This window comes from Dermochelys coriacea, chromosome 13, assembly GCF_009764565.3.
Source record: "Dermochelys coriacea isolate rDerCor1 chromosome 13, rDerCor1.pri.v4, whole genome shotgun sequence".
Lineage (NCBI taxonomy): Eukaryota > Metazoa > Chordata > Testudines > Dermochelyidae > Dermochelys > Dermochelys coriacea.
Genome location: NC_050080.1, coordinates 15589175 through 15615751, shown reverse-complemented (window position 1 = coordinate 15615751; position 26577 = coordinate 15589175). Strand labels below are relative to the sequence as shown.

At 40.2% G+C, this 26577-nt stretch overlaps 1 protein-coding gene across 1 annotated transcript in view; it reads right to left on the bottom strand.

Annotated features, from left to right (window-relative positions):
- The window catches only part of ATP9A (ATPase phospholipid transporting 9A (putative)), an 84395-nt gene extending 58024 nt beyond the window's left edge, over nucleotides 1-26371 (bottom strand). The window contains 4 exon segments of the mRNA XM_038370170.2: nucleotides 3301-3409; nucleotides 8769-8882; nucleotides 11308-11452; nucleotides 26195-26371. Of these exon segments, the coding sequence (XP_038226098.1) occupies nucleotides 3301-3409; nucleotides 8769-8882; nucleotides 11308-11452; nucleotides 26195-26262 (436 nt within the window). The 5' untranslated portion in view covers nucleotides 26263-26371.
- Between the last annotated feature and the right edge of the window lie 206 nt (nucleotides 26372-26577).

The following is a 26577-nucleotide window of genomic DNA, read 5'->3' as shown; positions in this document are numbered from 1 at the left end:
ATAGTAATAAAAATCTATTACTAGTGCTACTGGTGACTTTCATATACCTGGGGCCTAATTGTCTGAGGTCTCTGGTGGGTGACAATTAAGCCCCTGAAAGTTGCTAGCTTCCATTCCTACTGCACAAAATGGTTTAACTCTTTCCCAAAAATTGTTATGAAAATACTTATTTTAAAGTTTAGATAATCACTACTAATTTGGCCACTGCACATTTGAGCCTGACAATAAATAGTTTCATGATTCCTTCTATATACATTCTGTTCTGACTGGACCACTGTAGTGTCTCATTTATTGTTACCTCACCAAATATATTTTAAAAAAATTAATGAAATGGCTTGTATTATATACTAGTGTCCAGCAGCTCATCCCACTGTGTTTCTTTCAAGAATTAGTGAAGTTAAGGAGGAAGGGAGGGAAAATCATTCATGGGAAACGTAATTGCAATATGAAAAGAACTAAGAAAAGGTCAGGCCCCTTATGGATCAATGAATAGCACACAGAAGGAAACTCTTTTATACCTTTAAATAGATGTAGTAAACCCTTCTTTGATGGGACTTTTGCTGGTTGCCAAGCATTTTAAATGTTGTAGTGAGAACATGTTATTAAAAGGGGATTTAATATTCAACAACTGCAATGGCTTATTCCACAGCAGCCTCGCAGTTCCTGGCCTGTGAAGTATGCATAATCTTAAGCAACTACATGCAAAAGAAGGCTTGTTCTCAAAATTACAAAATGTTCATAGCATGAATCACATGTGCAGCTTTCTTTACATACATGCTCAGATCACTCCTCCTTTAAATTGAGAGGCTACTTTTTTTTTTTAATATCAAAGGGGACTGAACCCCAGAAGCGAAGCTACTTAATTTCAGCTCACTCTCATTAAAAAAAAAAAAAGCAGCTCCTGGCATCACTGGGCAGCACTGCTAGCTGTGCTAGGGTTAAAACTATTATTCTTCAGTTAAAGTGGGATTTACACTTCTTTGTTAGGCATAATATAGATAATGGTCTGAACCAAAAATCACACCACTGATACTTAGGGTACAGAATGAATTTTTGAGAAAGTCTGAAGTGAATCTATCCTATAGTTTAACTGTCTGGAAATACCCTATTAAAAATTTTGATCTAGTGTCTATTTTGTTTTTGGCTTATAAATAACTTAACAGTCTGAACTATTCAGAGTTCAAGGGAGGGGCAGCTAAACAAAATATATTAAAATACACAAATTAGCAATATCCCTGGTTAATGTTTCTGTCATTGTCGTGAAAACCACATTCAAAAATATTAGCTGAATGTCAACATGTAATATTTTTCACAACAAAGCACTGGTAACACACTAAGATGTGAACTTTTTGGCAAAGAGGGTCAGGTGGTGGTGGCAGGGTTATGGAAGTGCATGCCCAGTAGAGCTAGGTAGAAACTGGAATTTGGCACGTACCCAGATGACATATCCTAAGATATGCAAGAGCAGAGTTCTTCTACTCCTCCTACACACTTCAGAGAGGAGAGCATGACACCATGCTTTTCTCTACACAATCTCCAAGGAGCTTGGTGTAAAGTATTTTCTACCCCAGACTGCATTATGCTTTCAGGGTTCCATTTCTTTCATACAATCACAAACACGTACAGAAAAATTAGAGTTCAGGCTGCTTAACTCTTCCACAAAATACGTAATGCCATCGTTACCATTAAAAAAACGTTAAGCATAAAAAAAACCCTGGAAATAATGAAATAGTTTACACACATTTTATTACCCCTTCTCACATATCTGGTTTAATGATAATATTAACATCTGAAAAGTCACCTTATATGTTTCAGCCACCTTAACGCTGACATACACATTTATGAGCGCCTTCAGCACTTAGGTCACTAATTATACATTTTAAATCATTATAAGAAGAATATAATTAGTGGTACATACGTTGAAAGAGTTCTTAAGTTTGTATAGTAGGGTCACAGCTAAGGTGACATGCAAGGTGAATTTTCATGTCATAGTCAAATGCATCTATAAAGTGTTGGGGCAATAATGGATGTGTATGTAAATTATCTTAACTAGTTACGCTGTGTCCTTCTAACTGCCCCTGGACCATGCTGGACCAAACCCCTCCCACCCTTATCTGTTGCATCTCCCTTTGGCTAGCTGGTGTCTAGAAAGTTTTTTAAGCTAAAACAAGGTTATTAGAATGTTTAAGTAAATAACTGCCTCCGATAATCTGCAGTTTTCTTTCTTTCTTTAGTTATTAACGGTTATGTGTTAGTTGTGTATTTTGTATCTGGGTTATATTTACTTCAGCAATCTTATTAGACCTTGGTTTGTGAAAATCTTTCATTGCACACAGCAGAGCACATTATTTCCTTCCATACAAGTGACAAGCCAGGAAGTGTACTTGGAAAGAAAAAGTATTTTTGAAAGACTCATGCACAACTACTCATGTGAATAAAATACAATTTTGAACCCCCACACAATCGCTACCACAGGCCTAGTTTTGCCTTCATTCCATCTGCTTCCTGCACTTGGATCTCTTTCCCTCTCCTTGGCCACTGAGGGACCTCCCTTCCTTTAAAAAAAAAAACACTGCTCCCATGAGGCCATTCACGGATAATCAGGCAACTAAAAGATCTATAGTAGAGGAGGAACAAGTATACTTTGCTTTCATTTTGCAGAAGCAAACTCCAAGGTGATTCAGTTCCAGGTTCCATTTTCTCCAACATGCCATGGTACCACAAAGGAAAGGTCAGGGCACAGATTTTAAAATGGCCTGTGATTTAGGCCTATCAGTTTTCAAGAGCTTGATCTGCCTGAAAGTTCAACCTATATCCAATGTTTGCCTGGACTGGTCTGTGTGTGTAATTTAAATTTTAAATTTATGGAAAGGAACTACATCTTTCCATTCAGCCTGCAAAGCACCAAATACAGCCTCACACACCCTGTAAATAGAATACGGAGATTCTTACCACTTTGCATACAATGTGTCCAGGAGTTACTTGAAATAACTTGCCCATTCACATTTGCTCTCGATTTATTTCCATGGGGAACGTTCAATAACTGGCAGCTTCAATTGTAGTTACGCAAGAAGCTATCTGCAAGTCTACCGAGACCTGCGGATGACTCTCTAGTGCTAAAAGCAACAAAGTGGACATTAAGCCACGTGCCTGCATGCCTGTAACCCTCCCGCCCTCCTTGAACTCTGCTTCTCTGACTGTCAGCAACATTTGATTGAGTTGCAACTCCTGCTATTCCTATAGCAGTCTGCTATAGGATACAGTGGGGCAGAGGCAGAGAGCTGGAGCCAAAGAGCTGACCTCTTGCTGTGAGCTTGCTGTAGATCTGGGAGTTTACTTCCTTGTCGCGTGTGTAACATCGTATCTCCTCCACTGCCTCTCGAATGATGGTAACTGCAAGCACAAAACCCTAAAGGGGGAGAAAAAAACTAAATGGGTAAGAGGCCAGAAAACATCCTGTGTCTCAGATCTGTATAATGCACAATACTGACCAATGCCCATGTCTATATTCAATGTTTTCATCTCGTTTTCCTGACTTATTATTGCTTACTTATTATGATGAGTGTTATACAGAACCCTGATAATACATTTTTTAAATTTTTTAAATATAGTTTTATTTATAGGCTTTCTGTGCTGCTTGCCAGGCGCATCACAAACAATTTACACTCACAACACCCTTGTAAGGTAGAGAAGTTTTATTTCCATTTTACAGATGGCAACTGAGGCAGAGAGAGATTAAGGCCTGGCTCCTAGCAGGTATTCCGGTGCATAACCTGGTCTACATCTAAAACTTAGGTCAACCTAGCTACAACACTCAGGGCTCTGAAAAATTTCTCACCCTGCAGGACGTAGTTTGGTTGACCTAACCCCCACTGCAGACCCAGCCAGATTGATGGAAGAATCCTTCCATTGAACTGGTTACTGCCTTTTGGAGAGATGGAGTACCTACTCTGATGGAGAAACTCTTTCTGTGATGCATAAAATATCTATACTACGGCTCTACAGAGGAACAGCTGCAGAGCCATAGTCGTGTCGCTGTAGCGTAAATATGGGCTAACCCCCAGCGAAATCAAAAGGAGTTAGATGCCTAAATATGTTGAAGGGCCTGGACCGCTGTGGCTTGCCCCAGATCACACAGGAAACCCACTGCACGGCCAGATGTCCCGAGACTTTGTCTTGTGCCTTAAGCACAAGACTATCCAGGACAGTTCATCTAATTTGATCCTACAAACATACACGTACCTAACTTTATTACCATAACTAGTGCCTCAAAATTAATGTGACTACTCACAGTAGTAAAGCATAGATGAGAGGAACTATTTCAGTTTCTTACAGCATGGAGAACATGCACATCATACTTTTAGTATTACCAGACTCTAAAAATAAGCAGAGCTCAGACAAAGCAACTCCTCTATGGGCCAGTATCGCAAACTCATTTTATATTAGACATTCAGCTCTGATTCACTACACTGCTAAATCTGGCATGTCAATGACAGAGCTGCAAGCATTTTACACTCCATGTGAAAATTCATATTACAGAATCTTGTAATCAGACAGCAGGGATCTTGTCAACCAATGCATTTGTTAGGTATCCAATCAAATTCAATTTTTTTTTAATTGTTTGAAAGCATGACAGTTGAAACATGCAATAAAAGACAAAACCACAGACAGATTTATAAATAATGCAGAAAAGGGTCTGATAAGTAAATAACATATGGGATAAGAATTTCCAATGTGGTTAATTAATTTTTGGGTGCCCAACTTAAGATACCTTTCAAGGGACTTGATTTTCAGAAAGTGCTGAGCATCCACCCTTTGAAAATCAGGCCTCTTTAAGAGACCTCAGGTCAGGCACCCAAAAATTACAGATCATATTGGAAAACCTTGGGAATTCAGTGTTTACAATATTACTACCTGACACTGACAATAATTAACCTTTTCACATGTCCTTTTTTGTTTTGTTTTTTTTCAAACAAGAAACTGTCTCTGGTTTACTGAAACTGAAGGAGAGCATTTTTGGCAATTAAATTGAGATATTCTTATAGGTTTGTGTTTTGTGCACACAGTCTCACCTAAAACATACAACACTGTAATAAAATTGTGCAGTGTCTTAACTACAGTTCATATGTATCTGTGCACAACCATAGGATACATTAGGAAAAATTTGACATTAGCTTTGAAATGCAGAAGGTATTGCATGTATTTGCATTATTTAAAAGGGGGCATTTTTAAAAGGACTTAAATTCAAGCTCCTTTGAAAGTTTCAGCCTGAAAACTTTCCTGTTTATTAGAGACTGTGGGAGGTTTAATTAAGATACACATGATTTAAAATATCAAGCCTCCCCGCCCCCTTTTCAAGGACACTTGAGTATTTAACAAAGAATACACTTTGGTACCTATTCTAATAATAGATAATAATTCTAATCATTCCACAAATTGTATACAGTGTCAATTAATGTTAATGCTAACTTTCTGCCTGTACAATAGAGAAGAACTGTTCAAAAAATGCTAATTTTTATAAGAATTTTTTTTTTTTAAGTTTTCAAAATTTCCTGCATAAACTTCTCCATTTTTTTGACAAAACCCCAAAATACTGAAAAATTAGAGTCTCCATTGTGTGACCACCATTAAAAATGTTCCTAATATATTTTTGGCCAAAATGAAAATAAAACATGTTTTGACAAGACAAAAAAACAAAACAAAAAAATCCTACCAGCTTTGCTGTGGAGAGAAGAGAGATAGTCTCTCATTACCTTCCATACATAGTGCCCATTAACATTAACAGGAATTATATTCTTACATCAAGAGAGAATATGTCCTTAAGGCTTGGAATTGCTTTAATAACGTAAACATGACATTGTATAGATTCAAATTACAGAAGCCAGGAAGTCAATAATATACAAGATGATCTTTTGACAGCAGCATTTCATTCCAAAAGGGCTAGGGGTCAGTACATTTCACTTTGGGCCCTCAAAGATATGTCAGTTGGGTAACCGACAAGCAAAAAAAGACTGAAGGCTTCTCTGTCACTTAATTTCAGAAACTCCTAGGTGCTTTCAGATAAAAGGGAAAGAAACTAACTGTGTTGATTATTTTTAGCTTGCTTTGTGGATCAGGAATCTAAAGAGTTTGGGTATCTGAATTTCAAATAATCATCCAAAAATATTCCCACATGTGCTGCTTCACAATGCCATCATGTGTGTCATTCTATACCAAACACTTGTATCAGCAGTCAGTAATGAACAAAGACCTTTCTTATACTACACTCTGGCAGCTCATATGCCGAGTCCTAATTGCTCATCTGGCCTAGACAAATCACAATTGCTTATAAGATTCTACAAAAAACCTGTTGCGGGATAGGGGGGGAAGAAGTGAGGGGGGCTTGTTCAAACTAGTTTTGTGACACACTCACTTTTCCTAAACAGGACAAATACAATAACTTTGTCATAAGTATATGCCAAAACATGAATTCAACCGGCAAAGGGCTGACTACCAGCAGAGTTTTAGTAGCAACTTCATGATATTCTTTACTTCTGGAAAAAGAAAAGGAGTACTTGTGGCACCTTAGAGACTAGTCTCTAAGGTGCCACAAGTACTCCTTTTCTTTTTGCGAATACAGACTAACACGGCTGCTACTCTGAAACCTGTGATTTTACTTCTGGAGTATCAGTTTGCTTTTGCAAATAGGATTATCAGATTGAGGTAAATTTAATGGAAATCATTTTTCCCAATTCAGTTGAAAATAGAGAGAATGTTTTACCATCAACACTTCAGGAATTTTACCACCCGTGATTTCCAAAGAGCAGCCTAAAAGTGTTGTCTTTAAAATCATTGTGGATCTGTGATAATTTTAAAATACGTTTTTGCTTCTTATATTTAAAGCAACAAGTTATACCCAAGGATTTCTAAACTCTGTTGGAAGACCCAGATCACTACAGGTCATTTGCAACCCTGCTGAGTGAAGACAGATGGCAGCACAGGTTTGATACGTTTTCTGCCATTTGTTTATCAAAGCTGAACTGTTAATATACTTAAAATACTATGCAGAAAACATAGGGTATTTCTTGGTGATTAACTACCAGCTGACCTCATGTGCAACAGAGGGATGTAAACCCCCAGGAAGCTGCTTACTGGAAGTGGAAGGAAAAAAAGTATAGAGGTGCATAGATTTTTAAGTGGCTGTTGTAGCTTCAATTGGCTTGTCCAGTGCGTTCCTATGTGCATAGGTCAGGTAGTTTAAATTATTTTATCATTCCATTCAATCACTCCTTATTGTGCCTTTTTAATTCTTCCCCCCCTCCCCCACATACCTTCCCAAAAAATCAGTATTGTGTCCTTTTTAAAAAAAATTTTAAATCACCATCCCTTTTTATTGGTCTGCTCCTAAACACTTATTTCTATTGTCCCAGAATACTATGTACTCTGCAGTCAATGGAGTCAAGGAAGTCAGCTATAAAACCCAACGTCCAGAGTTTTAGAATTGCATGCACAAATGACTAGACATCTTACTGAAGAGCTGATATACATATCTGTCATGACTGCCCAGGCGTGCATAGGTACATGTACATGCAAATGCAAATGCATGTAATTCTGAAAACAGGAACCTACATGTTGAAAAAAAGTCATCTCCTGACACCTTACCACCCTGACTTCCACTGGAGAAAGCAACATGGCAAGGTTCCTCTGAGCAGTTGGCAGCGGAAAGGGAGCTTGGTTTATACACACAGCAAGAGGTAAGGGGCAGACAGAAAACATGTGAGAACTCTGTAATAAGGACGTTATTCAACTCTTCCTGCAGATTTGAGATTGAAATAAAGTCACATGGAATCCTTGTGGATACACCAATTTACTCTAGAGATCTGCCTGACAACTTTAACGAGAGATGGGAGACCCCATCTCAAATAGTTAGCTAGCATCCCTTCCCAAAGACTGTAGTGAACTTGGCTTTCTGATTCTTCCAACCTCAGGGGAAATATATGTTTGGAAAATGACCAAATCAGTAAGTGTGTATGTCAGGGGTGCAGGGGTTTCGGGGGGGAAGCATCTATGCTCTGAGCAAATTTGAATAAATGAAATGTAAAAATATGTATTTTAAGAAACTAAAACATGTTATTTTAAAATCAGCCTGTTGACCCATCCAAAGGCTCTAAGTCAAACTGATTGGCGGGACTGCATGATTTGCCTTCATTGCACATACGGTCATTCATTAAGGTCACTTTTGAAAACTGCCCTTTGGTCCTTTGCTTCACCTGACAAGCTTTTCTGAAATCCTGCTGATTTGCAGCCCTCTTCTGGAATGCTGTGCTAAAGCAAAATGCTCTGACGCAGATCCTCCATCTTTACCTTTAACTTTCTAATAACTTAGCAGCTGTGATCAATACTCACAGGATCCAGGAAGCTATTTACTTTGCTCGCCATCTATTCTCTCATTTTTTCGGAGTGTAGAAGTGGGCCCGTTGCCCCAGTGTTAGGTATGCCTAGTGGCAGTTGTGTAAGAGACAAAGAATTATGCCCGTATTAACTCAGATGAAGAGGGTATAGGTAGCGGAGTCCTATCATACCTTAATGTCCAACCTTTATGAAATTAATTTAAAAGCGAGAACAAGCATCTGCACTCAGAACATTTAGAGAGCAGACTTCCTAAAAATAAGCTGCCAAAAAATCATGTGAGACACAGAATTACTTAGATCAGAGAGATAAGACAACAAAGGACATTTTGTATTTAAACACTGAAACTTTCTTGAATAAACAAACCCTAGATTACCTACCAAGGGAACCCAATACGTGTAAAGTGCACCAAGCCTCATTTCAGGGACAAATTGAGAGCAGGCCAGAAGCAAGAAGTAAAGATTAAAAAAGTATTTGAACTGGTTAAACAGCACCTACAAAAAAAGGGAGGAGGGTAGAGGTTAATGGAGATCTCAGAGTTATGCATATTGAACTAGTGATAAGAGACATTCATTTCTGCTAGCTCCTGTAATGTCCAAATCCTAAGTAATGATAGCAAAGTACTGCTGGAAATAATTTCCAAAGATCATCTTAGTGAATATAACAACATGCACACAAATTTAGTTGTGCTATACATCAGATTCTGCAGTAGTCTTTAATATACATATAATTTTACCTTTAAACTTTTGACAAACACCACTCAGAAAAGTGACAGCAACTGTAAATAGTGGATGTCTAACCAACATTATGTTTTGCCTACAAAAAACTGCTAAATATATATTTTAAATAAATGCAGTTTCAACTTGAATTGGTTTTGAAAGTAGTTCCACTGTCCCTTGCATACTGAACCACCGCCAGTCAGATTTCTGTTTCAACAAGGAGTGGTTTTGCTTTTAAACTGATGACAGAGACTATGGGCTTGGCTACACTTACATTTTATAGCGCTGGGAGCTGCACGCTCGGAGTTAATCCCCTTGTGGAGGTGGATTACCAGGAGCACTGGGAGTGCTCTCTCCTGGCGCTCACGCGCGACCACACTCTCACTTCAAAGCGCTACCGCGGGAGCGCTCCTGCAACAGCGCTTTGAAGTTTCCAGTGTAGCCATGCCCTATGACAATGTGAGCTGAAAGCACAGGGTATACGTGGTCTGGCCATACATCATGATGGTCCTGTGGCCAGAGGGTAGGTAGCCTGTGGATGCAACACAGAAGAGATGCTGATAGGGAGGAGGGCCATCTGCTCTGTTGCCATTATCAGGGAGAAATTGGAGCCAGCAAGAAGCAGTGCCAGCCAGCAAAGAAGAGCATACCAAAGAAAACTACAGCCAACGGGTGGGCAACAAGGGGCTGTCCAAAAATTGCCCCAATCTGCTTCTGACCCGCCATGTGTCTCTCCCTAAATAAAGTGATCCCTCCGCAGAATACCCTCAAGCAATTCAGTGCCTCAGTGATTTCTTCAGGTAATCCTCTTATTTATAGAGGTGAGATCATCCAATCGGAGAACAGAACACATACCAGGTGACTTAGCTGCCTAATCACCCAAACCAGCATCAAATATTCAAAGGAGCACTTGCTGTGAGCAGTTTTCAAAAATCCATATGCCCAAGCACATTCATAAGACCTCTTCATTGAAGGACTATGGATAAACAGATTTGAGAAAAGCATAATATGGGGGTGAGAGTGGAGGTGGTCAAATCTGATGAACAGGTTGTCTGACCAGCTCATCAGGTGCTACACTGAGATAACTTATCCATAGGCCAAAAGAAATAAACCTGCCAGGTAACCCATTAAGCAGCATTTGCAATCTGATCAGTTGTATCCCAGCACCTGGAGAAGTGTCTCAACGAGCTTGCTTAAGAGACACATGTTGGACACTAGGTAATAGTCTAAAGTCACCAGAGCATGTCTGCTCTGCCAATAAATTTTGGAAAGAAACCCTGAATATGCTGCCATAGAACTGACTGACTGTGTGGGCCTGCGTGATTCAATGGAACAAGAACCCCATGTAACAATATAGAGGTGTTCTGGCTGCCATTCCAGCTCATGAGCTTCGAAAGCATTAGCATAAGGGCTGCAATGAAATCCATCCACATGACACGGGTAGACTCCATTCATCCCCTCCCTTAAATCCTATAAGCTTTGGGCAGAGTGAATTTCACCCATAGAGACAACAATAAAAGAAAAGGAGTACTTGTGGCACCTTAGAGACTAACAAATTTATTAGAGCATAAGCTTTTGTGAGCTACAGCTCACTTCATCAGATGCATTTGGTGGAAAAAACAGAGGGGAGATTGATATAATCTATCAATATCAAAATCAATATCAATCTCCCCTCTGTTTTTTCCACCAAATGCATCTGATGAAGTGAGCTGTAGCTCACAAAAGCTTATGCTCTAATAAATTTGTTAGTCTCTAAGGTGCCACAAGTACTCCTTTTCTTTTTGTGAATACAGACTAACACAGCTGCTACTCTGAAAAGAGACAACAATGCGAGACTTGTAAGGTATCTATTCTACAACCATACAAACTACTAGTTAATTTTACATTCAACAAAAGGTGAAGTTTAGACAGTGCTGTGACTAGGCATTTTAGCGCCAGGGTGAGCAAGCATATTTGCACCCCCTAACCCCTGCCCCATTTTTCTGCCCTGACGGCTTTGCGCGCTGGGCTGTTGCCCTGCTCTGGTTATGGTCCTGAGTTTAGGCAAGGTGTGTGAAGCATATTCCTAACCACTTTATAGGATCAGAATATTAGCTCTTTCCTCCAACTTAAGGTTCAGCAGTCACTATGTTGTAAAAATCATTGAAAATGAGGAAGGCGCTAGGGTTCTGGAGTTATGAAGTTTAATGGGTATACATACCCCAGGAAGAAATGTAAAAAAGTTGTATTTCTGATTGTTGATCACATTGCGAGGGTATCTCTGGTCTCTTTTTTCTGGATGGCCAAGCCAAACCGTACGAGGCCTTGGGTCTCTTCTTCCGCAGCATCTCATACACTCACAACACCTATTGGAAGGACATATTTAATTTAAGAAGTCTCCATTTTATCCCCCTCCATGATCCAGCCTACGTCCCCTGCCCTCACTTAACAAAACAGCCCATATTTCTTCCACAAAGCTTATTAAAACACACACTCTCCCCCATATCGTCCCCCAGCAAACTGCTAAATAAGCCCATATAAAAACTACAGAAGCATACTGAGCATTGCTGCTTGTTCAAATCACTTGCCATCTTCTATCTATTCATTGTCCATTTAGATTGTAAGCTCCTTTGGGCTGAGACCATGAATCTTTTTTGGTCTGCAAAGCACCTAGCACACTTGAGGCACTATAGGCCTGAGCCAAAGCCAATTAATGAAAAGATTTCCATGGGCTATGGATAAGGCCCTACATAAATTGTATTACTGTTAACGATATGCAGCATTTTTATGGTGCTTTATATGTTCAAAGCACTGCACAGATATTAACTAGTTAATCCTCATTAACATCCCTGAAGGGTAGGTGGGTAATGCATTATTATTCCCTTTTTAGATGTGAGGAAACAAACATTGAGAGGTAACGTGACTCGCCCAAGTCCACACATTGAGTTAGCTCATCTCTTCCAAGATTAGATTGGATACATCTGAGAAATTCTAATTTGAGATTCATGTTCTCTTATCATTCCCTGATTGAAGTCTCACATATTAGCATGAAAAGATCACAGGCTGATGCAGCCTTAGATATAAGGAACTCACATAGCAAAAAAGGATTCTGGTTTTGTTTTGTCCTTTACCGTCAAAACAAGTTTCTGGAACTCAGGAAACAGAGTAGCAGGGACTCTCTCTACATTGATCCAATTGCAGGATCTAGGCCTGAGTGACACAAAACTGCTCTGACTATATTTTGCTAAAAGAGTTCTTGCTTTTCATTGTTTTACTTCATGGGTGCTGTATGAAGATCCACATGAACAAGAGTCGGTGAACTGACTACGGATGGGAAGCAGTAGAAATGTAAATACCCAAGATGTTGTTAAATGCCCAAATCAAACTAACTGAAAAAAGATGCAGACTTTCTCCCTTCCCTACAACCCCCTTAAGTGATAGGAACCTTAGCTGATACTTTTAACAATAGAAGGTACAAAATATTCAGATAAATATGAATTTTATTTGGCCCTTTAATGTGCGTCATAACACAGTATTTGGCAAAAAATAAATGCATGGAGTATTAATGTTTTTATTTCCTCCAAAACAGTCACACAGAAAAACATCAAAATTGGAAGCCTGTTTTGATTTTCTACCCAGATGGCATTCTTTGTGCAATGGAAGCCACTCTCCTCCCCAACGGTGCCGACTTTCTAATCTGCCGGGGGATGCTCAACCCCGCAGCTCTGCCCCAGGCCCAGCCCCCCCACCTCTTTCTACCCCCGCCCCGCCTCTTCCTGCCCCCTCTCCCAAGCGCACCCGGCCCTTGCTCCTCTCCCCTCCCAGCCAGTGTCTCCTGCACACCACGAAACAGCTGATGGATACAGCTGATCATGGTGGGTGTGAGGCGCTGGGAGGGAGGGGAGGGGAGGGGAGGGGAGGGGAGGGGAGATGACTGCCGGTGGATGCTCAGCATCCACCATTTTTTCCCTGTCAGTGTTCCAGCCCTGGAACACCCACAGCGTCAGCACTATGCTTCTCCCATCACCAACTTTAAATTAGCTAAAATAAACAAGAAATAAACATTTCCAGCTGTAATCCATTAATCTATTCTTCCCCCTTTTCTGGGGCTAACATTAAGGTTATGTGACATCTCCCCTGTCCTTTACTAAAAGCCACAGAGGGAAATCCTGAAAGCCACAAATTTCAGCCTAACTTGGGTAAAACTGATATTGTGCCTACAGGATACCTCCTATTGTACTGTAGATGTATTTGAAGTATGAACAATAAAATACTAGCCAAGCTACAGTATAAAGGAATGTTTCTATATCACCTACTTGCAAAACATGAGTATCTGCCATTTTAGCCCTATCATGAGTAATAAAAAGACCAAGGCCTGATCTTGCTGTAGCTGAAATCAACGAATTCTAAAGAGATACATTTGCCAGAATCAGAAAACGGAATACATGTCATAATTCAGATGTATACTATATACAAGTTAAATTTCCTCCAACGTACGTTTGGACATCAACTCCCAGAAATCTATATCATGGCTTTTGAAAGTAATCAGTCACCAATTCTCCTGATATTTGATGTTTTTCTTAAAGCCACAAGATTCCCAAGAGGTCAGATTACACGAGGATTTCGTCTTTCTTTTTTTTCAGCCCTGCTGGTGACAGACTAAAGACAGAAAATGTGACCTAAGTGTTTCCAGAAAACTCAGAAACCTGAAGGCAAATAAAAATAAGCCCCAAATCATTCCTTCTAAAACCCTCATGATTTTAAGGCACTCATGATTTTGGGAGCCTGACATGATTTTTAAATCTTTAGAGTTGGCAGTATTGCGTGAGTTTTCTTCCACGTGGACAGCTGAAACTGCTCAGGACCTCCCACTTTTGTGGCTATTTGTAGACTGGACATGTTATTCGGAAGCACTGGTAGCTGCCACACCCTACAGTTTACACATGGGGTGGAATTCGGCCTCTGTCCTGTTTACAATCCTCACAAAAAGCTCCTGTACAGGCACAGGGCAAGCAGCACAGGTCAATGTCTGCTATCGCAGCTGTAATTTCAGAAAACAAATTTCACTATCTATTGCCCGAAAATGGTTTCAGGCAGTTGAAATCCACATTGGTATGAAACTCCACTTCACTCCCAAAGAATTTGAACAATATCAGTTTGTACTTTGTCACTGTGTCACAATCAATAGTTGTGACATCACTGAGCAGCATGCATCAATCTTTCTTTCTATTGTCACACCCTAGGACACATATTTGCTGAATTACTAAAGTTAATCCCATCCATAATGGGAGGGTTACCCACATTCTGCTAAGAAAAAGCAATGGCTTAAACACCCGAGCCTGCAGTGTTTATGTTCAATTAAATCTATGCACCTTTTGCATATGGTTCCTGACCAGGCTTTTAACTTGTACAGTTCCCTCGGTCTCCAGCTCCATAACGAACGCAGTACAATTCTGTCACTCTCCTGCTGATTTGGCAGTGATTTGGAATTCCATACTCATCTTGAAGAATATGCTCTCCCAATCAAATAATTATTACATCTTTTCAAACCTATAATAGGAATGATCCATTGCATGTCCCATCAGTCCAAGGCAGGTTGCACCCTATCCCAAGGCCAGCTCTGTTTGGATCAGCAGTGTCATTAAAACATCCAATGCAACACAGCAATCCTCTTTATTATCCACAAGTCAGTTACAACCATTTGGCACTTCTTCTGACACAACTTGACGTGCATTATACTGCTTTGATCCCAGTTATAATAGCTAACAAAAAATCTGGTCCCAAATGGATCAGAAAGAAATACAAAGTCCCAATACACAGAAGAAATGGAGGAATAGGAGAACAAACAGACGAACATAAGAACGGCCTTACTGGGTCAGACCAATGGTCCATCTAGCCCAGTATCCTGTCTTTTAACAGCGGCCAGCACCAGATGCTTCAGAGGGAATTAACAAAAGAGGGCAATTATTGAGTGGTCCATCCCCTATCATTCAGTCCCAGCTTCTGCAGTTGGAAGTTTAGGCACACCCAAAGCATGGGGTTGTGTCATCTTGGCTAAAAGTCATTGAAGGACCTATCCACTGTGAACTTATCAAATTCTTTTTTGAGGCCCAGTTATACTTTTGGCCTTCATGACATCCCACGGCAATGAATTCCACAGGTTGACTGTGCGTTGTGTGAAGAAATACTTCCTTATGTTTGTCTTAAAGCTGCTGCCTATTCATTTCATCAGGTGACCCCTGGTTCATGTGTTATGTGAAGGGGTAAACAACGCTTCCTTATTCACCTTCACCACACCATTCACAATTTTACAGACTTCTATCATACCCACCTTACTCGTCTCTTTTTCTAAACTGAACAGTCCCAGTCTTTTTAAATCACTCCTCACATGTGTATTTCTGTATCTGCTAGAAGATACAGAAATTTCCCACTCTCCTTTGTCCTTACAAAAGGACATACTTGGGAACAGTCTCTCTCTTTTTCAAAATGGCAATGCTGTAGCCATCCAGGTCAGCAAAGATTGTTTTTCCCTCAAGTTTCCTCCTGTCACTGCTTGAAATAAAAGCTAATGTTTCCCCCCGCTTTTTATAGCAAAAGGATTTGTATTAGATTTCATTGACATTTGAAATACAGCCCAGTATCAGATGCAAGCTTACAACAGAAAGCCTTGGAGATCAGATAGAAATGCATATCTGACTCACTACATTAGATAACAATGTCAAGAAGTCTGCCTTAAATTATAACAGTCATCTGCTCAAACAATTTGGGTAACTGTGTATCTAACTGATCAGAAATAAAGCAAGTAAATTTCCATTTAAGGAAGTATTCAATGCTTTCCGCAGGTAAACTCTCTATATACGTATTGCAGAACAGGAAACAGCATGATGAATAGAGCACACCATTCACTGCTACAAAGGTGGTTTTATACAAAAGTATCAGCTTTCATGCATTCCACCCCCATCTGCAAATAAACACAGGGAAAAAAATCTTATCTGCTAAGAAAACTCCTTCAGAATCCAAAAAGCTTGAAAATCCAATTGGTTTACAGAAGCTAGCATGGAAAAGGTAGTCTAATTCAAAGTATTTCATGGACATCTAAACGGATTAAACTTTTATAAGAGGCATTTTCTCACTCTTTTTAGACCAGTGCAAAACGATTTCCCACATAATCAGATCACTATTCTGATGTGATTACATTTCACTAAGAAGCAGTAAGTGAAACATCATCCAATGAAGTGAGCTGTAGCTCACGAAAGCTTATGCTCAAATAAATTTGTTAGTCTCTAAGGTGCCACAAGTACTCCTTTTCTTTTTGCGAATACAGACTAACACGGCTGCTACTCTGAAACCTATCAGAAAGATAATGTGTGTGTGTTGTGGTATAGCCTACGGGCATCAATTAGATCAGAGCCCCATTTTGCTAGGTCCTGTACAAACATACAGTAAGTGACGGTCCCTACCCCAAAGGGCTTATAATCTCAAAAGAAAAAGAAAAGTGATCACTATAACTATTAAGTTTCTCAAAAACCTTCCACACTGACAAAGCGTGGAATCAAACAAAAATCTTGTCCCATACTACACAGTACTGCAGAGTACACTACTACCTGCTCCTAAAGGTGAAAGACCTATGGCTTCTCTTGACAGAATTACAGGTGGTTATGATTACAGAATAGTAGTTTTGGTCGAGAAGAAGGGTGAAATGCCATCAGCTAAAACACTGGATCCCAGCACTGGTTCCCTACAGCTTTGTCACATTTCTGTAAAAACACACTGTGTCTAAATTATGGGTTCATCACCTTTTTCAGTCTATAACAATATACAGGTCAGCTTTATCACAGCCTCACCAGTTAGCATCTGCTGCTCACCCACAAACTATTTGTTCATTTGCTAGAGGAAAATGTCTGAGGATTCTGGAAAATTTAATAGAAATAAATAGCTTTCAATGTTAGTAACTTGAGTGATTAAAGCAATGAACAGATATCTCAACTTATTGGAGTAAAATAATCTAGAACATCTTTTACCCTTCAAGTATCTATAATGACAGTTTCTGATTTTTAATGTGGGCTTTCACTCAGGTTATTTACATTTGATTACTTTTTGAAAGTGACACTGTGTGTTACTCTGTGTTTGTACAATACCTAGCACATTTTTGACTGGTCTTTAGGTACTACCATAATAAACGTGATTCATAATAATTCAAAATCTATCCAATTTCAAAAGAGAGTTAAAAGTAGTTTCCGCTACCACTCTTGCATCTGAATCTCCCTGCCAATTTTTGCAGTTTTACAATCACACTTTCCTGTTTTTTAAAAGATTACCCCGTCTTTCAGTCAGTGAGGAGAAAAAAAGGAGGAATGGAAGACAGACATACAAAAAACTATGGGAAATTGACTATACAAGGCAAAACAATTAAATTGACCTCACAAAAAGTGTAGTCAAGTTTACAAATTAAACTTTAAAAATAGTTTTTTTAAAATCTAATTCCTTTCAATTATGTCTATTAAAGGTGTTGCTTGTAGACTTAGGGAAAAAAATTCAGACAGAGCTGTGATTTAAATCAATGATTTTCCTTTAAACTATACTACTGCTATTTAAGAAATAAATTAATGAAAATGTTGGTGCTCAGAGGGGTGTCAAAAGGAAAATATATTTGTTCATTCTTAGGAATGGGAGGATTGTTTTTTCAAATCTCAATGAGAGACGAAAGAGACACAAAGTTAGCCAGGTTTACTCATTTTAACTGCTGTATTTAGAATGATCTTCAGTGTGAAGTTCTAAAACAGAGGCTGTACCAAAAGGAACATGCATTTACAGTGCTCAGTTTATCTCCACAACCTGCTTCACAATTCCAGACAAACTCCTGCTAATCACATATTTGAAACCAAAGTTACTTTTGCTTATCTTTCAGGTTGAGCCTCTTTTAGGGAGAGAGAAATAAAGAGCTACATATCTTTAGTTACATGAGGAGATAGGGTTAAAGGGGGACTGAATATTTTAACATAGAACTTCTAATATGTTCTTGGGTTATTATAATTCACCAATATGTTCCAAAGATTATTTTAAATTATCCAAAACTAACTTCTAAAACTTTAAAGAGTATAAACAGCTCACTGATATGTTTCTTCAGAAATACAACAGAAAATAACATGAATGATGCTAATATAAAACAGTGGCTTGAATGTTCTTATAAAAGGGAGTGCTCTGTGTTGGGATAAATATACACATTTTAAACAGCGCTTAGTTTCTTTAAATTACTATGAACTTATAAATCACTGAGTATATATAACACCTAACACGATTTTAGTAACAAGGCAGATTTGACCATAGTTAAAGCTCAAGATCCTGTCCAGTAAATCATTTAAGCATGTGAATTGTCTCATATATTTCAATAGGGAAACTCAAGTGCTTAAAGTTAAGCACAGGCTTGAGTGCTTTGCTGGATCAGGGTCAGACTAAAATTTAAGAAGTAGACCCTACCAAAGGAAAAAGAGGAGTAATGGACCATGATTTCACTCTAGGTGCTAAACTGAAAGTGAGAGCACATTTTTAAACAAGGCTATCATCTCACATAATATCCCCACTACAAACAGGAATGTTGCTATTGGAACAGTACTTCACTATAAATACAAGTATTGAACAACAGTTAATTATGTTAACTTTTAATAATTCATTTCCAATTTCTGCAACTCCTAGCCAACCAAAGATTTCACAACTTCGTTAGATACAGGGAAAGTTAGTTCAACAAGTATTTAAACTCTAGAAAAAAGACTTCCTGCCTATCTGGGTTCTGAAAGTGATACATATAATATTGTCCAAGTAAAGAAGAATTATCGCTACTTACAATACATTTGATTTCCAACACATGTGCAGGGAATTTACAAGAGATTCCCTATTATGTTTTCTCTTCTATTTGAAGGCATTTTTAAGTGATCACACATAGTCCTGGATATCTATTTATGTGCTGTTTGTACTTTCATACTATCTACAGAACCTTATAATAAAAAAAGGCAGAACTTGACCTATTCAGTTCTGTAACACAGACTTTTTATCCAATTTAAAGACTGCAGTAAACAAAAAACAGAAGTGTTACTCCAGTCAACAATAATACAAATCCACAGCTTGCAGTTGATGGTTTAATGGACGAACCGGAAAAGTCAGTCAGCAAGTTTCAGAATCACATTACACCCAACCTTCTCCAGAAAATGTAAAACTAAACAAAGAAAGCATGTGCCAGTGTATTTCACAGATAGGTTTAAAAATATAGCTAACGATGCCAGGAATACAAACTTTGACCTTTATCACTTGTATGTTCGAGAAGATCCCTAAAGAGCTTTTTGTTATGAAAGCTTATAGTCAAACCACCACAGTTGGAATTTAACACCTATTCACTTCCCTGACCTTGTTTTTTCCTGTTGTCCCACAAAACAGCAAAGCAATCTGGACAATTTTATTGACTGGGTAGAGAGCAGAAACCTACAAACCAAACTAAATGTATCCAGGAATGCTGAATGACAACAGTTCATCTCCACACATCACTTATGCAGGTGCAGTATGTCTACCCATCTGATAAATTTGTAATGGAACTTTCAGTAGGAAAGCAGATATTTCTGTGGTGTAGACTTGCGTGCCCATTCCTAGAAGCAAATATTTAACTTCTTAGGAAGATACTCAACTACATTTAACATTCTTTAAAGTTCTCATTGAAATCTTATATTTTGTTCTCTGAAGATAGAATTCTAAAACTCATTATTTCTGCTTTAACATCCTGCAGTCACATACATGGGCTAGTCTTTTACTGGGCACAATAATTATTAATGAATTGTTGTAACAGCCATTGGTGTTTTAGCAGATCAAGGCTAGGTCCGCGTCTTCAAAAGTTAACAATAAAATTCAGACAAATCACAGGATAACTGCTTATGTGAAGGAAGGCGTGGAAAGATTGTTAGCGAGGAGATTAACATAGAAAAACTTCAGGATGCCTCTTTAGTGTTTTCTTTCTTCCCCTTTGGAAACTGAATTACCTTAACCTCTCAAAAATGCATTTGATAACGCTGATCAATTGGAACCAGGAACAATCTGACATATTATTGAAAGTTCGTTCTTGACTTTTCCTTGCAGGTTATTGAGAAGTCAATCAATAAGTCATCCCTTAAAGGTGAGGTTTTCAACTTTTTCCAACATAAGTCACTTGTTTTCCTTAAAGAACTGTACACAGACCCTAAATGCCAAACCTCAAATAGCTTGCTTAATCAACCAATGCATGTTTTTTTGTTTTGTTTTTTAAACACAGGATTTGTGTTAGAAAAATAAAGCTTTAAGAAATGGATTGTTCAGGAGGGAGATGCAAGTTTACCTGGAAAACCAATAGATTTTTTTTCCTTGGGACAGGTTTTTGTTTGCTTTAGATGGTTTTTTTGTTGTTGTTGTTTTCCCCGGGGAGGGGAGTGGCAATTGTGGACGAGGATGTTGGAAAATATTTTACTATTCCTATGAAATCATTAATACATTCAAATTGATTTTTTTTAAACCAAGAAAACACTGGACACTTTTTGAATGGGTACCCACCTATTACACTGCCCCTATCACATGGAGATGTAGTTAGGATTAGTTAACACATTTCAAAGCTCAATAATCTAAGTATTATTCTACATAAAAGAGTAACAAAATCAAACAAAATTTGAAGAGTCTTTCTACATAAAGTGAATCATCAACTGCTAAAGTTAGAAACACTCCAGGTATTTCTACTTTTTTTCAGATGGAACTAAAAATATTGCCATTAGCTACTAATGTTATTTAAATTATATTATATTTTCTATTTTATACTCTATTCTACTAATATTGATAAACACCTGCAGTATCATAGTAGCAGTCACTGATGTATACAGTTGTTTAGCTAAAAGTACATTACTCTAAAATAAATTTTTTACTGAATTTTTTAATTACTTCCTTTTTTAAATAAGGTACAAAAACATTAAAATGAAAACTTTCATAGAGTATGAAAACAAGTTGTTCTATATTCAAATCAAACACTTACTGTTTAGGTCAAAAAATTACTAACAGCATTAACTCAAGTTATAGGTTTCTACAACAATCCACACTCTATCATAACAGTTATGATTTCAAAGGGTCAGAAAAATTATGTAAAAATCTCATTCAACATGTTTATATCATTTGCAACTTTGAGTCGTATCTGCTGCTGCCTTTGTTGACTGAGGCCCTTTTATCCTGCAAAAGGATCCATGTGGATCCAGTTTCAGACAGGGTCTGTCAGTACAGGCATCCATTCATGCATACCCAACAGCAGAACTGGGCCCTGGACTAAGTGTTTTTTTAGGATCACAGAGTCAGTACAGCTATAGAACAGTGAGCTGGGTTCTACTCTGCCACATGCATAATCAGCAGAACTGTTATCTATGGTTCGGATCCTGCAGTTAGAAATATGCAGTTCACACCCTTATGCCTGCACAAAGCTCTGGTGAAGTAAGAGAGGGTCCACACATGTGGACCTCTGTGCTTGGGGGGGTCTGTCAGGGGCCTAAATTCTTCTTACCAAATCTTTATTACTGGTGATGAGGCAAGAGGCAGAAAGACAACATCCTGATCTGCAGATATCAGGCTAAATTTGCAGTAATAGCCATAAAAAAAATCCATTGTCAACTGATCACATTTTATACAAAGATCATTAAGAAATACCCATGGAAACATTTTGGGGAGCACTTTTCAGAGGATACCACCACTTTGCCATTATATTCTCTTGACTTTTTAAACTGATCTATATTATTTAGGATGTTTTTGCATTGTAAGTGGCTGTGCAGCAGGGCCAAGTGCCTCAGTGAAGTGAGGCACTTAATAAATAAAGGCCCCGATACTGTACTTGACTTTGCATGAGAGAAACACCGTTCCTGTCGGTAGCCCCTTTGAAATCAATGCAGCTCTAGACAGATGCAGAGGTTTACCCACACAGTCAGAGGCAGGATAGGGGCCAAAAATCATTTATTCATCTATTCACTCCAATCCCTCCCCGTTGATTACAAGTGAGCTAATTTACCATTTTAATGGAACCATTAAGATGTAGCTCAATACCATAACAGAGTAACTATGTGACTTATTACTGGAATCCTTGTCCTTCTTCATCCCATTTCCAATTATTCTTTGGTTTTCCTCACTTGTTGCATCACATTTATTATTTATTACTTGCATTACCACCGCCTAGGAGCCAGAGTCATGGATCAGGATCCCACTGTGCTAGGTGCTGTACAAATGCAGAACAAAAAAAACGGTGCCTGCCTCTACATAGTCTCTACATAGGCACAGCAGTCTTCCTGCATGATCTACACAGTAGGAACGGGTCCTTAGATTAGAAGGTGTTCAGGGTAGAGATCAAGTCTTTGCATATGTTCTTTGATATGCTTGGTACATTTGGGCATTGTCTATAGCAAGAAAGCAAGCCACAGCTTTTTGTCTCAGGATACATAACCCCCAGAAGTCCCTACAGAGGTACGGGCTGTGACACTATCATCAGCATTTTGAGATTACTCAATACCATGTCTCTTTTTGAACTGACATTATAGACTCCAGAGAGTGGTTATGAGGATGTCATGGCTAAATTGGCATTTTTATTTGGGAGAGATAACTATACAACTCAGTCAAGACCAGACCAAGGTGACAAGAAAATTGTGAAAGTCGTGTCCATTACTCAAGCAATACAGCTGGAGAATTCAGAAGTCACCTTGACTGCACACTGGGCAGGGGGGGAGGGAGGGAGGGGTGTCAATGTTGTGGCTATGGCCAAGAATGGCTACTACCATCACCAACTTATTAAAACACCTGTTTCTCCTTGACATGGTCCACAGCCAACCTTTCCTTTGTCACATCTCAGTAACGGTACTGTAATGAGTTCCTCATTGTGTTTCCCTTGAAATGAATCTGGAAACTGAAACATGGTGCTGGCTGCAAGTATTTCAAACAGGTCTAGCTCTTTGTATTAGTATATGAAGTCATTCATTTAGGTCTCTGAGTATATGAACAATCTCCTCTTGCCTTATGTGCCTTCCCAGCAGTTACATTCAGTTTGAGAGGTCTACTGTTAAATTAGGGTCAGATACTTTAAGGTCAGAAGGGATCATTGGTCAATTATTAGTAATTTATATGTATTACAGTAGCACAGAGACTCCAAATAGAGATGTGGACCTCATTGTGCGAGGCACTGTACACACATATAATGAATGCCACAAAGAGTCTCTTACAATCCAAGCAGCAATCAAAACCATATTATAAGGTAGGGTCTTCCAGGAGTTAGCCTGGATATCACTTTTTGGGGGGGTTATATTATTATTATTTGCATTGCAGTACTACATAAAACACCCAGTCATGGCCTAGGACCCCATTCTGCATCTGCTACCATTTTCTCCCTGTTCCTCTCTAATTAGTTGGAAATGGATCATTTTGTGCCAGGGGGCTTGAGATGGATGACAGAGCAAGGACTGATACTGTCTGGCTGGTTGCTCTCTCTTTAGACTTGTAATATTTGGGGGGAAAGGGAGCCTTTTTGCTTAGATACTTTGCCAACGCACCCGATATATTCATCAAATAAACTAACTTATGTCACAGACTGTTTGACAAAAGACAAGACTCTGAAAATCATTGTAAATAAGTCACTTTTCTGGAGTGTGCCCATCTTTAAAAAAGAGAGAGAGATCAGGACTTGTATAAAGAAAAACAAAAAAGTCACAGAACCTCAAATCACTACAATCAATGCAGCATCATAAGAGCAAGCTTTCAACAGTTCTTGCTAGCACAGGAAATACTGCCTCCAAGTTAGAGCTCCCTAGCCAGTGACATAGGGCTAGTGCTTAGGTTACATCAGGGTAATTGCTGTCAGCGTCTGCTAACAAGGCACACCACAATAGAATGCCCAAGAGAAACCTGTGGAGATTGTGGAGACCTCTAAGAAAGCAAATCAGCTAAGGAGCACTGAGGAATACCCTAAGCCCCTCATATAGCTGATCCTTTATCTCATAACTGAACTTTAAGCAGTGGCCAACCCAGGAACTGTTGTTAACAGATTACTACCATGACTGCTATATAGCACACATGTTCCACAGTCTAGTCCTCAGTGTTCAGGCCAACTTCACCTTATTAAATCAACATACCGTCAGCTACATGACAGAAACCTTATCCATCAACAGAACATTGTAGGTTGCTCAACAACCTCAGTTAAAAAGAATCCAAATCACAATTATTAACCAAAAAAATGTAACAAAATGGTAATTGATATGTACTCTTCCTTATTTGTTCCAACACAATCATTATTTCTTTTGAGATTTTGGTGTATTTGCTACAATTGTATACGATATTTAAAACAAAAAAGATTAATTTGTCATTGGATCACAATTTGTCATCATAATACAACATTACTTTCCAGTCAGCAAGTTTGGATTCCAAATCTATACACACATTTTGTACTGGTATAATGTTGTCAGTTAGGGTTGTGATTTTTTTTTTTTAAACTGAAATAGTTATATCAGTACAATCTCTAGTGTGGGCACAGTTACATTGGTATAAAGCACTGGTACAACTTATTCCCTTACCTGCATGGGAATAGCTATACAGGAATAAACTACCTTTATATCAATATAATCAATACATCATCAGGGGTTGTACTGCTTTAGCTGAACCAATATAATTAAAATGGTAAAATCTGTGAGTAGCTAGAAACCTTTTGTTACAAAGTTATAAATATATTTCTGTTCCTGAAAACAAGTGTATTGTCATTAATAAAACCCACTCAGTGAAGCAACAACCTTCATTCTGCCTACACTGAGCTAAGCAACACAATGATCCTGATCAGATGTTAAGTGATAAATACATTAAATGAAAATCTGTATTCAAATGGCTTGCCATACACATGCCCCCCTTCCCACAAGATAATCTACTAACAAGCCATCCAGCCAAGGTTTTCATAGTCATCCCAATCACCATGGTGCCTGAGTGCCACTGAAGCATATGGGCTGATTTTCAGAGGAGCTGAGCTCCCATTGAGAAAGTCAATAGGTCTGAAAATCTGGCCACTGCCAGTTTGTTCCTGATCACTACGGCTTCAAGCTATCAGGCTATTTCTTTGTTTAAATTTCTGCAAGAAAGAAAAACTGGGTGTGATCTCTTCATAACAGCCGTAATAAATGGAGTGCCAAGTGACTTCCTCAAGCTTGGCAATATACGAGCCTCCAAGAGGTCTCTGTTGTTTCATTTCACCCAGCCTGAGAGGCACAGGTCCTGCTGCCACAGGGCGAGATGGCAGGGAAGGGGCTTTGAAGCCAGCGGGGCTCTCTGCCTGCACAAGGGAGCAGGGCCTATCGTTTTAGCGGAACCAGGTTGCCGTGGCAGGATCCTGCCCTTTTCTTGCAGTTTGCTGGGCTGGGCTCGCAGCGCAGGGTGCGCCACAGACAATGGCGTCAGGAACAACCTGTCAGCTCCTGCCGGAACGCCGCTGCCCTACAGGACCTTGGCCAGGCAGCCCCGGCCGAGGGAGGAGCCCTAGCTCGGTCCCCTAGTGATGCCACCTTCCGACACCAGCTCTCAGCCTCCCCGGAGGGGCTGCAAGGCCAGCGACCCTCCTAGGCCCCCTCCCAAAAGAAGGGAGCTTTTCCCAGTCCAAAGGAGAGCGGACCCCCTAATGCCAGAGCCCGCTGTGTCCTTTCCTGGGCGGCTCGTGCGGCTGCCCGGGGGCCGGGCCCTGCTGGAACGAACAAAGGCGAGCCGGGCCCCCTGCGCCCCAGCCAGCCACATGGCGAGAGAGCCGGGGTCCCCGGCGCTGCCAGGACGCCTCAGCCGGGCTCCTCTCCCCAGCCCAGGGAGGAGGAGGAGGAGGAGGAGGAGGGCGGCAATCCCCACCCATCGCTCCCTCCCTCCCCCCGACAGCGGGCCGGGGAGCCGGTTCCAGGGCGGGGCTGGGGGCCCCGCACCGGCCGGACACATCAGCCACCGGGCAGGGCCCCAGAGGGGCGCAGCCGCGGGGCAGCAGCCCAGCCAGCCGGGCACCGGACAAAGCGAAGCCGGGGTTTGGGGAGGGACCCGAGGGGAGCGCCCGCGGCGGACCCCGCGCTCACCCGCTCCGGTGCTTGCTGTCCATCCGCTTCTTCTGCCGGACGGGCTGCAGGGGGATGTTATCGGTCATGGCCGCGGCGGCTGGGCGCAGCCGGGGAGGAGCGGAGTGGGATCGGCTTCCCAGCAGCGCCTCGGCCCGGCCTCTCCGCGGTCTGACAGCGCCGGGGAGGGGGGCTGGGCTGGGCTGGGCCGGGCTTCCAGCACGCAGGTAACGTGCCCGCTCGCCGCCTGCCGCTCACACCACCCGGGCTCAGGCCCCCTTTGCCGGGCGCTGCACCCCTTCTGCACCTCCTCCAGCTGAGCTACTGGCACTGCACCCCTAAACCCCAGCCCTAGCCCCCTCCTCACCGGCTGGTCACTGCACCCCTAAACCCCAGCCCTAGCC